General features: G+C 39.5%; 1 protein-coding gene across 1 annotated transcript; it reads left to right on the top strand.

The window, feature by feature from the left end:
• The first annotated feature begins 19,990 nt into the window (after positions 1-19,990).
• Positions 19,991-20,920, top strand: LOC122702867 (olfactory receptor 1013-like). Its single transcript, XM_043916798.1, has one exon. The coding sequence runs from the start codon at positions 19,991-19,993 to the stop codon at positions 20,918-20,920; it is 930 nt and encodes a 309-aa protein (XP_043772733.1).
• The last annotated feature ends 2,877 nt before the right edge of the window (positions 20,921-23,797 follow it).

The raw sequence follows: 23,797 nt of genomic DNA, 5'->3' as shown, positions 1-23,797 counted from the left end.
CCATGAAGACTTATGCCATACCCAGGTCTGCTGCACCCAGAGTCCCTGTCCCTGTGGCAGTCCACTGCTGACCCGCACCTCCACAGGAGATGCTCAAACACAGTTCTGTCTCAGTCTCTGTGGGGTCCCTGAGTCCTCGTGTGCACAAGGTTTGTTTGAATTTTATGAGCGTCTCTGGCGGGAATGGGGTCTTACTGGGGTTTCTCTGACCTTGGACGTCATTGTCTTTCAGATGAGATGGAAGCCACTGAGGCCTTGAGCAGAAGAGTGACTTGTTCTGATTTCTGTTTTTTAAAAAATCACCTGATCACAGTGCTGAGATCCTACTCTACTACTCTTCAGGGGAAGATGGAAGCAGAAAAACCAGTTGTAAGACTGTCATAATAATCTCAGTGAGAGAGTTATTAGTATCTTGAACCAGAGTAATATCAAGGAAAAGGGTAAGAAATGATTGAATATGGATGTATGGATGTAGTATTTTGTAGTAGACAATAGTATTGATGAAGGGATTTTTTTGTGTGTGTGTGTGTGTGGGGTGGAAGAGAAGGAAGAAAATCAGGGCGACTTCAACATCTTTGGCTTGACTAACTAGAATAATGAAAATACTATTAATTAATGTATGACTCCTCTCTCCATGGAATTCTCCAGGAACGAATACTGGAGTGGGTAAGCCATTCACTTCTCCAGGGTATCTTCTTGACCCGGGGATTGAACCTGGCTCTCCTGCATTGCAGGCAGATTCTTTACCATCTGAACCACCAGGAGAGCCCAATATGTGGAAGGCTGTAGATGGGTCAGGTTAAGAGGGGTTGATCAAGAATTTGATTCGGGACATATGAATTTTGAGATGCCTATAAGATATCCAATTATATTTGTTGAAGAGGTGTGTGGAGTGTGTGTTTAGGAAGACTTCTGTTGGACATATGAATTTGAGAGTCAAACCCATATGACAATGAAATTAGATGAGCTAATCAAGGGAGTAAGTATAGACAGAAACAAGTCTTAATAACATGACAGAGACCTTTCCTAGCATTCCAGACCCTTAAATCCAACTTTTTACTGGGCGTATCATTAGATATCCTGCAAGCATCTCAAATTTAACATGTCCAAAACACAGTGCATGTTTTGACCTATCCCAAAGCTTGCTAAGTAATCACAGCACTAATATGTAGTTCAATTATTTTAATAGAAATATTCTTGAGCTCTTATTATATGTCTGGCATAGTAAAGAATCTGCCTGCCTTGCAAGAGATCTGGTTTTGATCCTTGGAAGAGGAAGATCTTCTGGAGAAGGAAACGGCTATTCACTCCAGTATTCTTGACTGGAGAATGCCATGGACAGAGAAGTCTGACAGACAGTTCAATGGGTCAGACACCACTGAGTGATTAATACATTCACATGCATTATTATAACCCTCACTATGTCATCTGGAGAATATTACTATTTTCTTTCTATTGAAAATAAAGGAAACTGAGGTTAGGGGGTTTGAATAAATTACCCAGTGATGAATAGCTAGTTAAGTGAAGCAGTTCAGTGAAGATTCCAGGTCTTTTGTATCCAGAACTCATATTCATAACCACCATGTTATATAGTATCTTAATATTCAGGAAGAATAAGTCTGGAGATTCTTATGAATCCTCAAAATCATGATTTATCACATTGTTTTGTATCATGGGGTCCTTTGGAAATGCCACATGAATTCCCTAGAAATATACACATATGCAAAGAGATTCAATATTTTGTGTACAGTTTCAAAGGCACTCTAAAATCTATGCAAGAACTATTACCACTTAAAGATCAAAGACCTCTGGAAAAGAGTTTTTGCATTCTGTCCCTCACATTTTCCATTATAATCTACAATAAACATGTACTGAAAAAAATTAAGTGACTCAGACTTTATTTATTTTTTGGCATATTAGATTCATATAGGTTATAAATAAATACTATACAGCTTACTTCAAACTTCATTCCTACCTCTAGTCCTTCTCAAGTGCCAATACCTCATATCTGTATAAAAACTTCTATTACTCTCTTGAATCTCTATTCAGAGTTTAATATAATCACAACCATGAACATATTTATTAGTCCCTACACTAATCTCTTTTTTATACAAAGGTAATGAAGCAGAGATATTAAGATTAGGTGGCAAGAGAACAGAGAACTATGCAAAAAAGATCTTCATGACCCAGATAATCATGGTGGTATGATCACTCAGCTAGAGCCAGACATCCTGGAATACAAAGTCAAGTGGGCCTTAGGAAGCATCTCAATGAACAAAGCTAGTAGAGGTGATGGAATTCCAGCTGAGCTATTTCAAATCCTAAAAGATGATGCTGTGAAAGTGCTGCACTTAATATGCCACAAATTAGAAAACTCAGCAGTGGCCTCAGGACTGGAAAAGATCAGTTTCATTGCAATCCCAAAGAAAGGCAATGCCAAAGAATGTTCAAACTACCGCACATTTGCACTCATCTCACACGTTAGAAAAGTAATGCTCAAAATTCTCCAAGCCAGGCTTCAACACGGCATGAGCCATGAACTTGCAGATGTTCAAGCTGGATTTAGAAAAGGCAGAGGAAACAGAGATCAAATTGCTAACATCTGTTGGATCATCAAAGAAGCAAGAGAGTTCTGGAAAAACATCAACTTCTGCTTTGTTGACTATGCCAAAGTCTTTGACTGTGTGGATCACAACAAACTGTGGGAAATTCTTTAAGAGATGGAAATACCAGACTACATTATCTGCCTCCTGAGAAATCTGTATACAGGTCAAGAGGCAATAGTTAGAACTGGACATGGAACAACTGCTTCCAAATAGGGAAAGGAATATGTCAAGGCAGTATGTTGGCACCCTATTTACTTAACTTATATGCAGAGTACATCATGAGAAATGCCAGGTTGGATAAAGCAGAAGCTGGAATCAAGATTGCTGGGAGAAATATCAGTAACCTCAGATGTGCAGATGACACGACCCTTCTAGCAGCAGAAAGTGAAAAACTAAAGAGCCTCTTGATGAAAGTGAAAGAGAGTGAAAAAGTTTGCTTAAAGCTCAACATTCAGAAAACTAAGTTCATGGCATCCGGTCCTAACACTTCAAGACAAATAGATGGGGAAATAATGGAAACAGTGACAGACTTTATTTCTGCTGGCTCCAAAATCACTACAGATGGTTACTGCAACCATGAAATTAAAAGATGCTTGCTCCTTGGGAGAAAAGCTATGACCAATTTAGACAGCATATTAAAAAGCAGAGACATTAATTTGCCAACAAAGACCATTTAGTCAAAGCTATGGTTTTTCCAGTAGTCATGTATGGGTGTGAGAGGTGGCCTATAAAGAAAGCTGAGTGCTGAAGAATTGATGCTTTTGAACTCTGGTGTTGGAGAAGACTCTTGAGAGTCTCTTGGTCTTCAAGGAGATCCAACAAGCCCATCCTAAAGGAAATCAGTCCTGAATATTCATTGGAAGGGCTGATATTGAAGCTGAAGCTCCAATACTTTGGCCACTTGATGCAAAGAACTGAGTCATTGGAAAAGACCCTGATGATGGGAAAGATTGAAGGCAGGAGGAGAAGGGGATGCCAGAGGATGAGATGGTTGGATGGCATCACCGTCTCGATGAGTTTTTACATCCAGTTTGAGCAAGCTCCAGGAGTTGGTGATGGATACAGAAGCCTGGCGTGCTGCAGTCCATGGGGTCACAAAGGGTTAGACATGACTGAGTGACTGAACTCAAGATGGAGAAATTTTTTCTGAGACTATGTTTTCCTAGTGAGAATTTTCATTCTCATTTTTCTTTAGTTATGTAGAAGCCAAATTAATCTTATGTGTATACATATGCATACCATGTATATATATATATATATATATATATATATATATATATATATATATATGTGTGTGTGTGTGTGTGTGTGTATATATATATATATATATATATATATATATACTCAGAACATACATATATATATATATATGCATGTGTTATTAAAATGGTGCATATAAAATCACATGTTCACTAATATTATTTTTTAAACATTTTATTTATTTTTAATTGAGGGAGAGTTTCTTTCCAGTAATGTGTTGGTTTCTGCCATACATCAACGTGAATCAGCCATAGGGATATATATGTGTTTCTCTCTCCTGAACCTCCCTTCCCTTTCCCACCCCATCCCACATCTCTAGGCTTGTCACAGAGACCCTGTTTGAGCTCTGAGTCACACAACAAATTCCCACTGGCTGTCTGTTTACATATGATAATGTACATGTTCCCATGCTACTCTTTCCATTTGTTCCATGGTCTCCTTCCACACCTTCTATCCACAAGTCTATTCTCCATGCCTTTATCTCCATCGCTGCCTTTGTTACATGTTGAATACCTTTTCTCTGTTCTTCCAAATCCATTCTCTATCCTTTTTAATCTCATTTCTGCTCCAGGGTGCTCAGCTGTACTAACTGCATCAGTGGACTCCTTTGTTCTCTGCATACTTAGTGTGTTTAGCCAGTGGTTGTGACTAGAAGGGAAGAGAGTAGGGTCAGAGTGTTTTTTCCCAGCCTCTTTTCTTGCAAAATGCCATAGCTGGCTTCATCCCTTGACCTAAACCATAGATTCTTCTGGAAGGCCCATTTCAAAGCTTCCCCTCCAGTGCTCATAACCTCTTTCTTTTCTTATATTTTTTCCTCCAGGAATAGAAGAGGTAACAGCTTTCAGAAGTTATTAGTTCTAGATTTATCACACTAGTCTGGAAATTCTGCAAGCCTTAGACATCCCTTTGTAGTAATACCTTTATTAAACCCTCACCAAATTAACCAGTTTGTGTGGCCTTCAGCTACCTTCCATGTTTATAACTGATACTGGTCTTAGAGCAGTCTCAGGAGATAAACATTTGAATATAATTGGATTATTCACATATTTGAAGATTAGACATATACACTCATCCCAGTGGGAAATGTCACAGTGGTGACATATAGCATCTTGGAGTGGTTTACCGTGCCCTTCTCCAGGGAATCTTCCTGACCGAGAGATCGAACCCAGGTCTCTTATGTCTCCTGCACTGGCAAGTGGGTTCTTTACCACTAGCGCCACCTGAGAAGCCCCTGCAGTAGCATCAGACTTACCTAAGTGATTGCCAGTGGCATCATGGAGTAAAAGCTAGGTGGAAACAAAGCACTGAGGGATCACTTCCTGTAGCAGAGAAGCTTGCAGATGGAGATTATGAACATTATGGGGGGAGTTGGCTTCTGCTGCAGTTTAAACCTGAGACTATCCAACTGATAAAACAAGCAGGCAGCAGCAAGCTTAAACTATGTCTTTGAAGAAGTCTCTCACTTCCTCTGGTCCTTGGGAAACTATATTTGAGGACAGATGCTATGACCACAGTATAGCAGTGCAGTTACCTCCCCAAATAAGCTTGTTTGGTATTTAAGGAAAGATAAGAATATGACCAGAAGGGATGAGGTTCTGAGGCATAGGCTAGGGGCATTTGGGCAGAGAACTAAAAATCTGAGAATTTCTCATCTCAAATCCTTAAGTCTAATTTCAAAACCCAGTAATTCCTCCCCTTTATCCAGGGAATAGGAACTGCCCCAGCACTAAGTCTCGTTGCTGACTGCACCTGGAGGGTTAAACACAAGCAGATACAAGCCTCCCTTACACTCAACCCCATCAGCCTGCCTTTCCTCTGTGTTTGGTGTGAAACTTCAAAACTCACATAGCCCAGACAGTGAAATGCCAAATCTGATCTGCTTAGAATTTTAGGACATCACCAATCAAGGTTGACAGGAGTCTGGAGAATATCTATAGGAATAGATTCTGAGAGCATGAGACCAAGGACAACAGAACTTTAAGTTTAGTATGGTTAACTGTATTGGCACAGGAACACCAAGCAAGGATTTGGGATTTGAAATCAGAATGTCAGACCAACCCAGTATAATATTGAAGATGGACGACAGAAATATTGTAAATAACCTATTAGGTGTGATCTTCTCCACTGCTGCCTAAAGATCACCCTCCTCACCTCTCACCTGGCTTCTCCAAGGGCTTCAAGAACATTCACTTTCCCAAGGTATTCATTAGAAGGTCTGATGCTGAAGTTGAAACTCCAATATTTTGGCCACCTGATGCAAAGAACTGACTCATTTGAAAAGACCTTGATGCTGGGAAAGATTGAAGGCAGGAGGAGAAGGTGATGACAGAGGATGGGATGGTTGGATGGCATCACCGACTCAATGGACGTGAGTTTGAATAAACTCTGGGAGTTGGTGATGGACAGGGAGGCCTGGTGTGCTGCAGTCCACGGGACTGCAAAGAGTTAGACATATCTGAGTGACTGAACTAACTGAACTGAAGAAACATATTGTTTAGGGAGTCATTAGCACCCTTGTAAAGCTCAGCAGGAGCTACCGTCAGTATGCTATGGGTGATGACAAGAGAAGCTGCTATGGGATTGGACTCCAAAACGTTAGAACCAGGGTGCAGGGCATAGCTGTCAGTCTCACACTAGAAAGAACGGCTTAAGTGGACGTTTTCCCATCAGGTTCTCTGAAGAGTTAGCTACCGACTGCTGAGGGTCAAGGCACATGTATACACATATTTGTTTACTTACAGAAATGTTATATACAAAAACTACCTTAGAGGTGAATGGGCTGAGTTCCTTGTCAGATGAAGGGACTAGAAAATAGAGGGGGAAATTGATGTGTTCAAGGTCACATAGGTAAACACACAACTTTATCAAGAACCTGGTCCTCCTGATAGATTCTAGGGTACCGTGATATCTGTTCATAGAAAAAGGACAGAAAGAAAGACAGAAGTGAGAAATGAAGGAGAAAAAGCTCCAATAGCTGTCACACTGAAAGGGAATATTAAGCATTTTAATAATCCATTAACTCATGACCCTTCCCCAAAACCTTCCATTAAAGAAAAAAGAAGATAATTGTATTTTTGTGGGATTTTAGAAATCACAATAAAGTAGCATAGGAATTTTACCCTTTATTTATTTATTTTTAAAGAAAGCCAGTGTTTTCTGATACTTTCTGATGAAGTTTTAAAGGAAAGGAAATAGTTTTGAGCACTCAGGGAAATAATGACACTTGGTCTCCTTTACCTTTACTTTGCCCTTTTTTCTTTCTTTTTTAAAGAGCTTTTTTCTTTTGATGTGGACTGTTTTTAAAGTCTTTATTGAATTTGTCACAATATTGCTTCTGTTTTATGTTTGTTTTTTTGGCCATGAGATATTTGGGATCTTAGCTCTCTCACCAGGGTTTGAACCCACATCCCCTGCATTGGAAGATGAAGTCTTAACCACTGGGCAGTCAGGGAAGTCCCTGGAAGATGCTTCTTGCTGAGCACATATGGTTCCTCTATAAACAGTGGTATTGCTTTCACACACATTTGGTAAAAGTTCTTCAAGAAAAGTAAATTTCCCTAGTAAGCTCAGTTTGGAATATATTGTTTGGCTGTCTACATATGGATAAATGGTAATATAAAAATGCAAAATTTTAAGTATATTATTATAAAAATGTCAATATTTATGTACAATATATTTATAAACACTGGCAAAGCCACATTAAATCTTTTTAAAGTTCTATTACATAGAAATGAAGTAAAATTCATATTTTATGATGACTCAAGAAAAATTCAGAGGTACAAAAAGCATTTTGATGTCCTCTGACCTCCTCTCTCCTCTGCGCTGTGCACTGTATCAGCATTACACGACGACCCATCAACAGAAACACGTGCTCAGCCGTAAAGACCAATCCCCTCCCAGCATCAACGACTCATTAATAGAAAACCTTGCTTCTTTATCTTGTAAGGAGCTATGGGCATATTTAATTTGGACTGTATAAGCTTTCAATGGGCTTCCCTGGTTGCTCAGTTGGTAAAGAATCCTCCTGCAATGCAGGAGACCTGGCCCAGTCCCTGTGTTGGGACGATCCCATGGAGAATGGAAAGACTACTCACTCCAGTATTCTGGCCTGGAGAATTCCATGGACTGTATAGTCCATAAGGTCACGAAGAGTCAGACATGACTGAGTGACTTTTACTTTTTTCAGCCTGTCAATAATCCATCATTTAATGTATGCCCCTCTGTATCAAAAGACTTTTATAACTGTGCCTTGACTTCTTGCTGCAGTTAATGGGGTTGCCAAGAGTCGAACACAACTTAGCGACTGAACTACAAACAACAATGACTTCTAATGTGCAGAAGGGTTCTCAGAGGTTTTGGAGATGTTATAATTGTCAATTTGCCTTGAATAAAATTTTCCATTTCTTTCTCAGATTGACTAATTTTTCATTGACATAGGTAATATAATAATTCATGCCTGCTTGCTACTAAAAGGAATTGAGTCATGCTGAAATATAAAGATGAAAAATGATGAAAGCCCCCTTTACTTCATATTCTTCAAATACAACTTTCTTCTCTTGAGATAATGATCTTGCGTCTTAACATTTTAAATGGACTTTTTTCTTTTTTTTAAAGAAATTTTGCTTCCCAGCAAAATTGAATGGAAAGACTTGAAATAAATTAGTATTCCCAGATGGAATCTCTTTTGCCTCGGGTGTCTGTCAGTATAACTGAACTTTTATGTTCAGGTAAGTGTCCCACTTGACCAGAAGCTTTGTATATCTAATCTACCAGGCCCCAAAGCAACTCAACTCTGAGCTCTAAAATAAGAGAGAGCCTGATTAGCACAGAAGCTGAGAGGGATTAACTTAGGATGATTTGGAGAGAGCAACTGGAAATGAACCATAAGTGTTATCAGCTCACCAAGCTTACTGGAAGCCATATAAGGTGTTTGGACTTGAAAACAACAGAAATGGACACAATACCATCATGAGGACATAACATGATCAGATTTACATTTTCAAGGTTTACTCTGGAAGTTGATCAGAGAATGGATTGAAATGAAGGAAAAGTTTACTCTTGAATTTCTCTGAAATCCTTAGTCCTCTATTCCCTGCTGTGACCAGTCCTCTGATAAAGGCCAGAAAGAGGTATTTAAAAGTCTTGGAGAAATTACTAGGAATTGCATAAACTGTGAACTTATCCAAAAAACAACACTCAAAGACTCTCAGTTTCAATTTCTCTTCTAACCAGGAATGTGTATTTATATAGCAATTTTACCTTGAAAGACTAGGAAAGTCTTGAAGACAAGATCCTTTAAAGTATTAGTTGGTAATGAAAGTATCTCTTCTGTAGTTTTACACAAGAAACTACAAAATCTTCAGAAGAATGAATAAATAAATTTGGTGAAAACTTTAAAACGTTCTATAAAAAGACCAAACCATATATTCATCATTCTGACTTTTTAAGTTCTGATAGTTTACAATAAGCTACATGCCAGAGGGCCACATCCTGGAGAAGCCTGCCCTTGGACCCATCAAGGTCAAATATGCAAACCCCACCAGTCATGCCCTCTTTCTGCATTGCTGCTTCTCAGTCAGTTCAGTTGCTCAGCTGTGTCTGGCTCTTTGAGACCCCATGAACGGCAGCACACCAGGCTTCCCTGCCTATCACCAACTGCTGGAGTTTGCTGCTTCTAATACTCTATAAAATTTGCTGTTATCCAAAATCCCTAAGAAAGAGTTTGCACTTTCTGTGAGGCACTGTAGTCCCCCATTCATGGATTGTTTTCCCTTGAATAAAGGTATCAAACCTGGTGCTAATTTTCCTTTTTTTCTTTTTCATTTGACAAAAGTACCCATGATAAAATTCTTTAACAGTTTTTGCTTGTTTGTTTGTTATTATACTTCTGTGGAAGAGATATTGTATTGTAATAACTTGCTTGGAATTACCTTTTCCATGATTAAATGATCTTTCTTAAAAGCAGGAACTGTGTGTTTGTTCATTTTTAATTGTAAGCAATTGCAATGCCTCTGTAGTTGTTGGGGTTTCCATGTGTATTTATTTGATTTTTAAATAAATGACCAAAACCTTTGGAGTTGGGGGTAGGCTAGACTACATTGCAGTTCAAGCTCTTGGGAAGCATCATCTTCCCAATAGTCAGTGACTCTCAGGTCTGTTTCTTTTCTGCTTTTGAGGTCACCATCACCAACAGATGGTTTGGCAAAAGGTAAAGATAGACCATACTATTCATGGGGTTCTCAAGGCAAGAATACTGAAGTGCTTTGCCCTTCGCTTCTCCAGTGGACCACGTTTTGTCAGAACTCTCCACCATGACCCATCCATCTTGGGTGATCCTCCACAGCATGGCTCAAAGTTTCATTGAGTTAGACAAGGCTGTGGTCCATGTGATCAGATTGGTCAGTTTCCTGTGATTGTGGTGTTCAGTCTGTCTGCCCTCTGATGGAGAAGGATAAGAGGCTTATAAAATTTCCTGATGGGAAAGACTGACTGAGGGGGACACTGGGTCTTGTTCTAATCAGGGCCATGCTCAGTAAATCTTAAGATTTTCTGTTGAAGGGAGAGGCTGTGTTCCCACCCTGTTATTTGACCTGAGGCCAAACTATGGTGGACATGATGAAGATAATTGCGACCTCCTTCAAAAGGTCCCATGCACGAACTATTACACTCAGTGCCCCCAACTCTGCAGCACCACCACCGACCCACGCCTCCGCCAGAGACTCCTGGACACTCACCGGCAAGTCTGGGTCAGTCTCTTGTGGGTTTTCTGCTCCCTTCTCCTGGGTCCTGGTGCCCAAGGTTCTGTCTGTGCCCTCCCAGAGTCTGTTTCCCAGTCCTGTGTAAGTTCTGGCGGCTCATATGGTGGCGTTAATGGTGACCTCCACCAAGAGGGCTTATGCCATACCCAGGTCTGCTGCACCCAGAGCCCCTGCCCCTGTGGCAGGCCACTGCTGACCTGGACCTCCACAGGAGACGCTCAGCACAGTTCTGTCTCAGTCTCTGTGAGGGCTCTGGGTCCTGGTGTGCACAAGGTATGTTTGAGCCCATTGAGTGTCTCTGGCAGGTATGGAGTTTGATGCTAAACACAATTTTGCCCCTTCTGCCATCTTGCTGGGGCTTCACCTTTGCCCTTTGAAAGTAGGAAAAGCCACTAGACCATTCAGGTATGACTTAAATCAAATCCCTTATGATTGTACAGTGGAATAACAAATAGACTCAAGAAATTAGATTTGATAGACAGAGTGCCTGAAGAACTATGGAGAGAGGTTCATAACATTATACAGTAGGTAGGGATCAAGACCATCACCAAGAAAAAGAAATGCAAAAAAGCAAACTGGTTGTCAGAGGAGGCCTTGCAAATAGCTTTGAAAAGAAGAGAAGCTAAAGGCAAAGGAGAAAAGGAAAGATAATCCTATTTGAATGCAGAGTTCCAAGGGATAGCAAAGAGACATAAGAAAGCCTTCCTCGGTGATCAGTGCAAAGAAATAGAGGAAAACAATAGAATGGGAAAGACTAGAGATCTCTTGATGAAAATTAGAGATACCAAGGGAACATTTCATGCATAGATGGGCACAATAAAGGACAGAAATGGTATGGACCTAATAGAAGCAGAAGATATTAAGAAGAGGTGGCAAGAATACAGAAAAGAACTGTACAAAAAAGGTCTTCATGACCCAGATAACCACAATGGTGTGATAAATCACCTAGAGCCAGATATTCTGGAATGCGAAGTCTAGTGGGCCTTAGGAAACATCACTATGAAGAAAGCTAGTGGAGGTGATGGAATTCCAGTTGAGTTATTTCAAATCCTAAAAAATGATGCTGTGAAAGTGCTGCACTCAATATGCCAGCACATTTAGAAAACTAAGCAGTGGCCACAAGACTGGAAAAGGACAGTTTCATTCCAATCCCAAGGAAAAGCAATGCCAAAGAATGCTCAAGCTACCATACAATTTTACTCATCTCACGTGCTAGCAAAGTAGTGCTCTAGATTCTCCAAGCCAGGCTTCAACAGTAAGTGAACCGTGATCTTCCAGATGTTCAAGCTGGTTTTAGAAAAGGCAGAGGAACCAGAGATCAAATTTCCAACATTCATTGGATCATCAAAAAAACAAGAGAGTTCCAGAAAAATCATCTACTGCTTTATTGACTATGCCAAAGCCTTTAACTGTGTGGATCACAGGAAACTATGCAAAATTCTTCAAGAGATGGGAATAGAAGATCACCTGACTTGCCTTCTGAGAAATCTGTATGCAGGTCAGGAAGCAACAGTTAGAACTGAATATACAACAACAGACTGGTTCCAAATAGGAAAAGGAGTACATCAAGGCTGTATATTGTCACCCTGCTTATGTAACTTATTTACAGAGTACATCATGAGAAATGCTGGGATGGATGAAACACAATCTGGAATTAAGATTGCTGGGAGAAATATCAATAACTCAGATAGGCAGATGACACCACACTTATGGCAGAAAGCAAAGAACTAAAGAGCCTCTTGATGAAAGTGAAAGAGGAAACTGAAAAAGTTGGCCTAAAGCTCAACATTCAGAAAACTAAGATCATGGCATCTGGTCCCATCACTTCATGGCAAATAGATGGGGAAACAATGGAAACAGTGAGAGACTTCATTTTGGGGGGGGCTCCAAAATCACTACAGATGGTGACTGCAGCCATGAAATTAAAAGATCCTTGCTCATTGAAAGAAAAGTCATGACCAACCTAGACAGCATATTAAAAACCAGAGATGTTACTCTGCCGACAGAGTTCCATCTAGTCAAAGTTATTATTTTTCCTGTAGTCATGTATGGATGTGAGAGTTGGACTATAAAGAAAGCTGAGTGCTGAAGAATTGATGCTTTTGAACTGTGGTGTTGGAGAAGACTCTTGAGAGTCCCTTGGACTGCAAGGAGATCCAACCAGTCCATCCTAAAGGAGATCAGTCCTGGGTGTTCATTAGAAGGACTGATGCTGAAGCTGAAACTCCAATACTTTTGCCGCCTGATGCGAAGAACTGACTCATTTTAAATGACCCTGATACTGGGAAAGATTGAAGGCGAGAGAAGAAGGGGATGACAGAGGATGAGACGGTTGGATGGTATCACTGACTCAGTGGGCGCGAGTTTGAGTAAACTCAAGGAGTTGGTGATGGACAGGGAGGCCTGGTGTACTGCTGTCCATGGGGTCTCAAAGAGTCAGACACAACTGAGGAACTGAACTGAAATAAACTGAACTGAAAGATAGACTGTGAATGACTGTGCATAGGGTTTTATAGCCAGAAATAAAATTGGTGCATCTTACTTTTGTTTTTACTCAATTGGCCAAAGTCATGGGATCCTTCCCTAACTGTAGAGTGAGCTAATAATGGAGTTTCTTGTATTCTCAGAAAAGCAGATGGGTGTGGTGATTATCTAGCTTCCTTTATTTCAAGGAATGTAAGTGTCTCTAAATATATATATATGAAAGTGAGAGGGTAACAGACAGGAAGGCCAGGGGTCTCCAAACGGAGGAAAGAGGCTGCAAGTGCCAGACATTTTTATCTCTCTTAAGCTGCAGGAGGAAAAAAAAACAGCGATATTTTTTCTTCTCTATACAAATTTAAAAGGAGGTTTCTCTTAAAATGCTGTGTTGCCATGATACCTGGTTTCACCTGAAGCTAACTACTCTCAAACCTTGAGTTAACCAATACATTTCTTTTTTTATGGAAATGTTGTCTTAAGCTATGTTAATCTACCCCAGACTCTATCTTCAAGTTGGTTCCGACAAAACCGGCCTAACCTACTTACTCAGATATTGTTCCCTAATCTATGTAAATGAAACTATTTGTTGGTATTCTGCCCTTCTACAAGATTCAAGTCAATCGTTTTATGGCCAGGGATGAATTATCTGGTACCATTCTAAATTTTATGACATTCCTTTCTTTTCATTAACAGACTGTGAGTGACTACATAACATACAGCTAAAGACAAGGAGGGGGGTACTCTTTTGCCCCCTTCTGATGCCTATGTCAGAAGCTTTCTCTATCTCCTTTATACTTTAATAAAACTTTATTACACAAAAGCTCTGCGCGATCCAGCCTCATCTCTGGCCCTGGATTGAATTCATCTCCTTCGGAGGCCAAGGATCCCGCATCTTATCGTTCAGCTACAACCTTTCAAAAGGACAAATTATTGCTTTTCAAATGATTGCTTCCAGTGATGATTGTTTTCATAATTATGATTCAGTCCCTCAATTGAAATTCTTTTATATGAAAAAGAGTAACCCTTCAATTAAGACTTCTCTTTTTTTTTTCTTTCACAATGTCTACAATAAAATTTCAGTATATCCTTTTTTATATCTTCATGGTCCTCTTGGCAATGTTTTCATAAGATTTTAGCTAGTTGTCTTTTTCTTGTCTTACATCTCAACTGTACTGATGATAGGGATCTGTTGATGTTACTTTATGGGTTATTCACATTTGTCCACCTCCCATAGTATCTATTCCCTAAATACTCCTCAGACTCTGCTTATGACAATTAATATAATCCAACCAACCCTCAGGTATGTACCTGTGTGTTCCCAGAGAAGTCCTTGTACTCCCCATCTGGGTTGTGTTTGAAACTCTCTTTAGGACCTAGAAGCAAAGATGAGTGTTAAAGGCAAGGATTGAAAAGATATAGATGTCTCCTGTCCTGTAGACTACCCTAGACAGTCATTAAAATATCTTTTCCCTCCTGAGAGAAAGGAAAGTGGATTTCTAAAAACAAGGAAATTTCAGAGATATTTGGGTGCTCAAAATTGTCATCATCAAGTCCCATATAAAGAGAGTTTTATTTAAGATGTTATTTGACCACACCATGCATCTGACTAAAACTCATAAATGGCTCCTCATCACTACACTTTGAATATATTACAGCATCATTAACATTGACTGTTGTTGTTTAGTGTCTAGGTGTGTCTGGTTCTTCTGCCACCCCGTGGACTGTAGCCCGCCAGGCTCCTCTGTCCATGGGATTTCCCAGGCAAGAATACTGGAGTGGGTTCCCATTTCCTCCTCCAGGGGATCTTCCCCACCCAGGGATCCAACTCATATCTCCTGTGTCTCCCACATTAGAAGGTGGATTCTTTACTGCTGAGCCACCTGTGAAGCAGCATTAGAAGTGTTGAACAGTACTAATTGTATACATGGGCTTCCAGAAAGTTTTGAGCCAAACTTATGGTCTGCACAGAGCAGTAAGTGGGACTTGTTAAGTGTGTAGCAAGCTTTATCCTTGCCATTTATGTCCAGCACTTGTTTTTCCATTTCACATTTTCCTACTTTATATTATTTACCTGGGTTTTATGTCTAACCCTAAGCCACTGCCAAACCTTTTATTTTTGTGTATGAAAGCATTTGTATATATATTCATGTATGCAGACATTCACACTTGTGTCTATTTTATGTCTTAATAATGGTAGAAGAAAATAGGAAAGTTTAGGGAAGAAATGTCTCCTGCAACTTTTATTTCTAACTGTAATTCTGAAAACAGTCCTAGCAATTGCTCAGTTTGTGCAAAAGCAAAATGTTAAAGAGTGGGACATTTATGCATGGGAAATACATGATATTAATAGCAAGGTTGCTATTGAAAATCCTTTGGAGGTAAACCAAATATAACTGAAGGACAGATTGCAAAGATGAAAAACATCAAGAAATCAAAAAAGATGTAATTTGTAGTTTTAACTTCTAGTTCTCAAAGTGCTTTCTCACATCTGTGCTCTCATAAAATTCACTGAACTAAGGTAAGTGAAAAAATATAATTGTTAATATTATTTAAAATAGTTTATTTGCTAAGTTATGTCTTTTGTGACCCCATGGACTGTAGTCCACCAGGCTCCTCTGTACATGGGATTTTCTAGGCAAGAATACTGGAGTGGGTTGCCATTTTCTTCTCCAGGGGATCTTCCTGACCCAGGAATTGAACCTGTGGCTCCTGCCATAGCTCCTGCGTTGCAGATGGATTACTTAACTGCTGAGCCAGTGGGGAAGCCTCTGTTATTTAAAATTGGCAGCAGCTAATTGAGATCAGAACCCAGGTCTCTTGGTTCTTGGTTATTCTTAAACTGTTTTCAGGGATATGTTCTGTTAAAAATAATCTTTCCACCTGACAGCACTGAAATTCAAAAATAAATTAAATGTCTCTTATTACAACCCTCTTTTCTTATTGTGAAGAATTTCTATTTTGACAAAGTCTATAGCTTTCATATTTGTTTTAAATAATATAATTTTAGATTCTTACCATATCTTAGGTATGAATCTGTCTGCCAATGCAGGAGATGCAGGTTCAAACCTGGGGTTGGGAAGATACTCTGGAGAAGGATATGGCAACCCACTCCAGTCTTCTTGCCTGGGAAATCCCATGGACAGAGGAGCCTGGCAGGCTATAGCCCATGGGGTTGTAAAAGAGTGAGACATGACTTAGCAACTAAACAACAATCATTTTATGTATGATTCCAAAAGAGCAAAATTTTACTTGCTATCTCAATTTTAAGTTTGTGGCTTAGCAAGGTGGCCAAGATGAAATTTCTCCCTAATATATTTTCAGAGCCTTGGACTCATTAACAAAAACTTTATGTCTCTTGCCAATTTAGAACACTGACAAATATAAGTTAGCTGTTTTTTTATTGTGGTACATTGAACTAAGGGCTCTATGGGTTGTAGCGTAGGCAAGCAGAGATGATGCTTCCTCTATTGCTGTCAAGAGTCCAGGCTCCTGCTTCTACCTTAAAGGAAAAAAGAGTGTTAGATGTTTTCTTCTGTGAATATCTTTATTAGTTTCCTATTGCTGCTATATCAAATTACCACAAACATGGTGGCTTAAAACCGCAAAAATTTATTTTCTCCTCATTTCTGGAAATCAGAAGTCCAAACAGTATAATCAGTCCAAAATCAAAGTGTTGGCAGGGCCAACACTCCGTCTAGATGGTCTAGTGGAAAGTCCAGTCCTTGCCTCTCTGACTTTCTGTGGCTGCTGGCTTTCCTTGAGGTTGCATCACTACTGTCTCTGTCTCTGCAGTCACATTGCCTCTTACTCTAGAGTCTGTACTCAAGTCTCCGTCTTCCTCCATTATATAAGGATGTTTGTGATTGTTTTGGGCTTCCCAGATGACTCAGCAGTAAAGAATCAGCCTACAATGCAGAAGCTGCAGGAGACATGGGTTCAATCCCTGGGTGGGGAAAATCCCCTGGAGGAGGAAATGGCAACCCATTCTTGGGAAATGCCATGGACAGAGGAACCTAGCTGGCTATGGTCCATAGGGTCGTAAAAAATTGGACATGACTGAAACGACTTAGGACGCATGCACAGATAATCTCCCTATCTCAAGTTTCTTAATTTTAATAACTTTTTCTCATCTAGAATAACATTCACAGATTCAGAATCGAGCCAGGGTCTCCTGCATTTCAGGCAGACTCTTTATCAGCTGGACTACCAGGGAAACACGAGGAATTAAAATCTGGTTGTATTTATGGACCATTATTCAATGTCTCATAGTACCGAAATAATTTGTTCATCCAGTTGTTGTTTTTTTTTTTTTTTTTTAATGTCAATTCTATGGGAAATCCAAGCCACATTATGAACATAGTTTTTCTTTGATGAATCTTTTCACTTCCCTTCTGGATGCATAGAAGGGTCATACAGTTATCTATGGTCTCAGATTCCTAGTATCTAAGTTAATTGATTTTTTAATTTAAATCACACATTTTCTATTTCATCATTCTTTGCTTTGTGGAGTAAAAACTTGAATAGAATATAAGTATTGCCTTCAAGGAAGTTAAAGCAAAATGCACTTCCAAAGAGAATGCAAAATATAGTTAGAATAATAAAGTATGTTTCTCCATGTGACTATCTGGAAAATGACAAAAGAATTCAAGTACCTGAGGAGGAAAACAAAGCATTTCTTTAAATTGCTTAAAAAAAAAAGAAAATTGCGTACTTGGCCCCAAATCACCCTAGGTGCAGAGGGGAAAAGAACCATGCTTTCTCAAAAGGAGGAAAATTAGATTAAAATATGAGGTGGCACACACTATGTTATGTTCGTCTGCTCTTTCAAGGCAGCATACAATGGTTTCCTAGGTATCAAAAAATGATATACAGTTCAGCATAAACATGTCTTAAAAGTAATAGCATATATGTATCAATTGCTGAATTTCCATGATTTAAAATGGCATATGATGATATATTATCTTTTCATAAGTTTTTATTGGAGTACAGTTGATTTACAATGTGATAGTTTTTCATGCATAGCAAAGTGAAACAATTATACATATACATATATAGATTAAAAAAAAAAATCTCTTCCCATATAGGTCGCTATAGGGTATTGAGTAGAGTTCCCTTTGCCATACACGAGGTTCTTACTAGTTATCTATTTTATACATAGTAGTGTGTATATGGCAATCCCAATCTCCCAATTTATTCCTCTCCCCACCCTTTCCCTTTTGATTTCAATGTTTGTTTTCTACATCTATGACTTTATTTCTGTTTTGTAAACAGGTTCATTTGTACTATCTTTAAATATATTTCATATAAGCAATATCAGATGATATTTGTCTTTGTCTGACATTCTTCACTCTTTACGACAATCGACAATCTCTGGGTCCATCCATGTCACTGCAAATAGAATTATTTTGTTCTTTTTAATGGCTGAGTAATATTCCATTGTGGACTTCCCAGGTGACTGTGTGGTAAAGAATCTGACTGCCAAGCAGGGGATGCAGGTTTGATTGCTAGGTTGGGAAGATCCCTTGGAGAAGGAAATAGCAACACACTCCAGTATACTTGCCTGGGAAATCCCATGGACAGAGGGGCCTGGTGGGCTATAGTCCCATGGGCTTGCAAATGAGTTGAACACAACTTAGCAACTAAAATAAAAATAACAATAACAATAGTCCACTGTATTTCTGTACTACATTTCCTTTGTCCGCTCCTCCATAAACAGTGCAGCCATGAGTTGGGAATCATGGTTTTCTCCAGGGATATGCTCAGGAGAGGAATTTCTGGGTCACCTGGGAGTTCTATTTTCACGGGTTTTTAAGGAAACTCTTTAGTGTTCTGCCTGGTGCTTCCCTGGTGGCTTAGAGGTTAAAGCGTCTGCCTGCAATGCCGGAGACCTGGGTTCGATCCCTGGGTCGGGAAGATTCCCTGGAGAAGGAAATGGCAACCCACTCCAGTATTCTTGCCTGGATAATCCCATGGACGGAGGAGACTGGTGGGCTACAGTCCATGGGGTCGCAAAAAGTCGGGCATGGCTAAGCGACTTCACTTTAACTTTACTGTTCTCCATGGCGGTCATACCAATTTACATTCCCATCAATGGTGTAGGAGGGTTTCCTTTTTTCCACACTGTCTCTCTTTCTCCAGCATTTATTGTTCATAGAATTTTCGATGCGGGCTATTCTGACTGGTGAGAGGAGATATCTTCTTGTAGTTTTTATTTGAATTTCTCTGATAATTAGCTATGCTGGGCATAATTTCCTTGCCTGTTGGTCATTTATAAGTCTTCTTTGGAGAAATGTCTGTGTAGACCTTCCTCTGATTTTTTGATTGAGGTTTTTGTTTGTTTTAATATCAAACTACATAAGCTGTGTATTTAGAGATAAATCCTTTGTCAGTTGGTTCATTGGCCAATGTTGTTTTTTTTTTTTTTCCCCTTTCTGTGGGTTATTTTGTTTTGTTTATGGTTTCTTTTGCTGTGCAAAAGCTATTAAGTTTGCTTAAGTCCCATTATGTTTATTTTTGCTTTTATTTTCATTACTCTAGTAGGTGGATCAAAAATAATCTTATTGTGATCTATGTCAGATCATGTTCTGCCTATATTTTCCTCTAAGAGTTTTATAGTATCTGGTCTTACATTTAGATATAATCCTTTTTGAGTTTATTTTTGTGTATACTGTTAGAAATTGCTCTGATTTCATTTTTTTCCCCCATGTAGCTGTTCAGTTTTCCCAGTACCACTTATAGAAGAGACTATCTTTTTCCCATTGTGTATTCTTGCCTCCTCTGTCTCAGATTAGGTGACCAGTTGTGAGTGGGTGATATACTGATATCTTAAATTATGGCATATTTATTAATCCATTTACAGAAAAGAACCATAGAAACCCAAAATCAATGGATGAGAAAAATTTTACCATAGTGAAGGAGTTCATACTTTTAGGATTTACGACAGACCCGTGGTTACAGAGAGTTCTCTTTTACATCTTCCTGATCATTTATATCATCAGTCTTTTAGGGAACATCACCCTGATCTCTCTGATCTGTTCTGATTCTCGGCTCCATGTACCCATGTATTTCTTCATTGGAAGTCTGTCATTCCTGGATCTCTGGTATGCTTCTGTCTATGCCCCCCAAATCCTGATGACCTGCATCTCTGATGACAAACGCATCTCCTTTGCTGGCTGCCTAGCTCAATTCTTCTTTGCTGCTGGAATGGACTACACTGAATGTGACCTGTTGGCTGCCATGGCTCATGACCGCTATGTGGCCGTCTCCAGCCCCTTGCTTTATTCCCAGGCCGTGTCTCCAAGGTCATGTGCCAGTCTTGTTGCAGCATCATATTTTGGTGGCTTTGTGAACTCAACCATCGTCACAAGTGAAACATTTACCTTGAACTTCCGTGGGGACAATGTCACTGATGATTTCTTTTGTGATCTGCCTCCCCTTGTCAAATTGGCCTGTGATGTGAAGGAAAGCTACCACGCTGTGCTCTATTTCTTGCTTGTCTCTAATGTCATCACTCCCACTGTGTTTACCCTTGCCTCCTATCTCTTCATCATCGCTGCCATCTTGAAGATCCGCTCCACCCAAGGCCGCGTGAAGGCCTTCTCCACCTGCGGCTCTCACCTGACAGCTGTCACCTTGTACTATGGGTCAGTTCTCTTCATTTACTCCTGGCCAAGTAAGAGCTATGCCCTGGAGAGGGATAAAGTGATGTCTGTGTTCTACACAGTGGTGATTCCCTTGTTGAATCCCTTGATCTATAGCTTAAGAAATAAAGATGTTAAAGATGCCTTGAGGAAAATGATAGAGAAAGCAGTTTAATAAACAAAGAGTGTTTTTTTTTATTTTTTAATTTTTTTTACAGATTAATCTCTACATCATTAATGACAGCTTGCAGTCTCAGAAATAAATAAAAAAGAAAACAAAGAAATTATTAAATAATGTGGAAATACCAGCCTGTATTTTTTTTTCAGTTGACAATAATGTATGTGAATATGCTTTTGAAATAAAGTGGCTGGATTCTGAGAATTTTGTGAGAGATTGGATTTCTAAAACAGTATTCATGGTTGCCTGCATATATACTATCTTAATCTATGAAATCTTAATCTATGAAGTGAAATGAAATTCGTTCAGTCCTGCCCAACTCTTTGTGACTTCATGGACTATACAGTCCAAAGAATTCTCCAGGCAAGAATATTGGAGTGGGTAGAAGGTAGGTTCCCTTCTCCATGGGACCTTCTCGAGCCAGGGATGGAACCCAGGTCTCCCACATTGCAGGTGGATTCTTTACTGGCTGAACCACAAGGGAAGCCCAAGAATACTAAAGTGGGTAGCCTAACCCTTCTCCAGCAGATCTTCCTGACCCAGGAATCAAAGCAGGTTCTCCTGCATCACAGGTGGATTCTTTACCAGATGAACTACCAGGGAATAATAAAATTGATTATTGAATCATTGTCACGATTATATGGATTAAATTACTTGCTTAAAATCTTGCAGCTCACAGGTGAGAAAACAAAAGTACAAACCTTGAACTTTCGGTTCTGAAGATCCATTTGTTAGGAGAATGAGTTAAGAGGTCACAAGTAAAATACCTCTCACAAAATTCCCTTAAAATAAATTTATTTTTCATTCTGATAATTATTTCTTTGTTTGCCATGATATATTTCTTTGGCAATAGATGTAGAAGATAGCAAATGTCTTTACTTAGATTCACTGTGAGTTTTCAATAAAGGATTATTTCCTCCAAAAACTAGAGAATCAAGAACAAGAGTATAGCAAGTATAAGACTTAAAGCCATGAAAGCAAAAGACCCTTGCTCCTTGAAAGAAAAGTCATGACCAACCTAGACAGCATATTAAAAAGCAGAGACATTACATTTGACAACAAAGTAATGTCGAGTCAAAGCTATGTTTTTTTCCAGTAGTCATGTATGGATGTGAGAGTTGGACTATAAAGAAAGGTAAGCACCAAAGAATTGATGCTTTTGTTTTTTTTTGTTTTTGTGGGTTTTGTCATACATTGATATGAATCAGCCATAATTTTACACGTATTCCCCATCCCAATCCCCCCTCCCACCTCCCTCTCCACCCGATTCCTCTGGGTCTTCCCAGTGCACCAGGCCTGACCACTTGTCTCATGCATCCCACCTGGGCTGGTGATCTGTTTCACCATAGATAGTATACATGCTGCTCTTTTGAAACATCCAACCCTCACCTTCTCCCACAGAGTTCAAAAGTCTGTTCTGTACTTCTGTGTCTCTTTTTCTGTTTTGCATATAGGGTTATCGTTACCATCTTTCTAAATTCCATATATATGTGTTAGTATGCTGTAATGTTCTTTATCTTTCTGGCTTACTTCACTCTGTATAATGGGCTCCAGTTTCATCCATCTCATTAGGACTGATTCAAATGAATTCTTTTTAACGGCTGAGTAATATTCCATGGTGTATATGTACCACAGCTTCCTTATCCATTCATCTGCTGATGGGCTTCTAGGTTGCTTCCATGTCCTGGTTATTATAAACAGTGCTGTGATGAACATTGGGGTGCACGTGTCTCTTTCAGATCTGGTTTCCTCGGTGTGTATGCCCAGAAGTGGGATTGCTGGGTCATATGGCAGTTCTATTTCCAGTTTTTTAAGGAATCTCCACACTGTTCTCCATAGTGGCTGTACTAGTTTGCATTCCCGCCAACAGTGTAAGAGGGTTCCCTTTTCTCCACACCCTCTCCAGCATTTATTGCTTGTAGGCTTTTGGATAGCAGCCATCCTGATTGGTGTGTAATGGTACCTCACTGTGGTTTTGATTTGCATTTCTCTGATAATGAGTGATGTTGAGCATCTTTTCATGTGTTTGTTGGCATCTGTATATCTTCTTTGGAGAAATGTCTGTTTAGTTCTTTGTCCCATTTTTTGATTGGGTCATTTATTTTTCTGGAATTGAGTTGCAGGAGTTGCTTGTATATTTTTGAGATTAATCCTTTGTTGCTTCATTTGCTATTATTTTCTCCCAATCTGAGGGCTGTCTTTTCACCTTACTTACAGTTTCCTTTGTAGTGCAAAAGCTTTTAAGTTCCATTAGGTCCCATTTGTTTAGTTTTGCTTTTATTTCCAATATTCTTGGAGGTGGATCATAGAGGATCTTGCTGTGATTTATGTCGGAGAGTGTTTTGCCTATGTTCTCCTCTAGGAGTTTTATAGTTTCTGGTCTTACATTTAGATCTTTAATCCATTTTGAGTTTATTTTTGTGTATGGTGTTAGAAAGTGTTTTAGTTTCATTCTTTTACAAGTGGTTGACCAGTTTTCCCAGCACCACTTGTTAAAGAGGTTGTCTTTTTTCCATTGTATATCCTTGCCTCCTTTGTCAAAGATAAGGTGTCCATAGGTTCGTGGATTTATCTCTGGGTTTTCTATTCTGTTCCATTGATCTATATTTCTGTCTTTGTGCCAGTACCATACTGTCGAAGAATGGAACTGGAGGAATCAACCTGCCTGACTTCAGACTCTACTACAAAGCCACAGTCATCAAGAATTGATGCTTTTGAACTGTGGTGTTGGAGAAGACTCTTGAGAGTCCCTTGGATTGCAAGGAGATCCAACCAGCCCATCCTAAAGGAGATCAGTCCTGAGTGTTCATTGGAAGGACTGATGTTGGAGCTGAAACTCCAATATTTTGGCCACCTGATGCGAAGAGGTGACTC

The sequence above is a fragment of the Cervus elaphus genome, chromosome 1 (genome assembly GCF_910594005.1).
Source record: "Cervus elaphus chromosome 1, mCerEla1.1, whole genome shotgun sequence".
NCBI classification, from domain to species: Eukaryota; Metazoa; Chordata; class Mammalia; order Artiodactyla; family Cervidae; genus Cervus; species Cervus elaphus.
The sequence above is the reverse complement of the archived record's forward strand: the minus strand, read 5'-3'. Positions and strand labels throughout refer to the sequence as shown.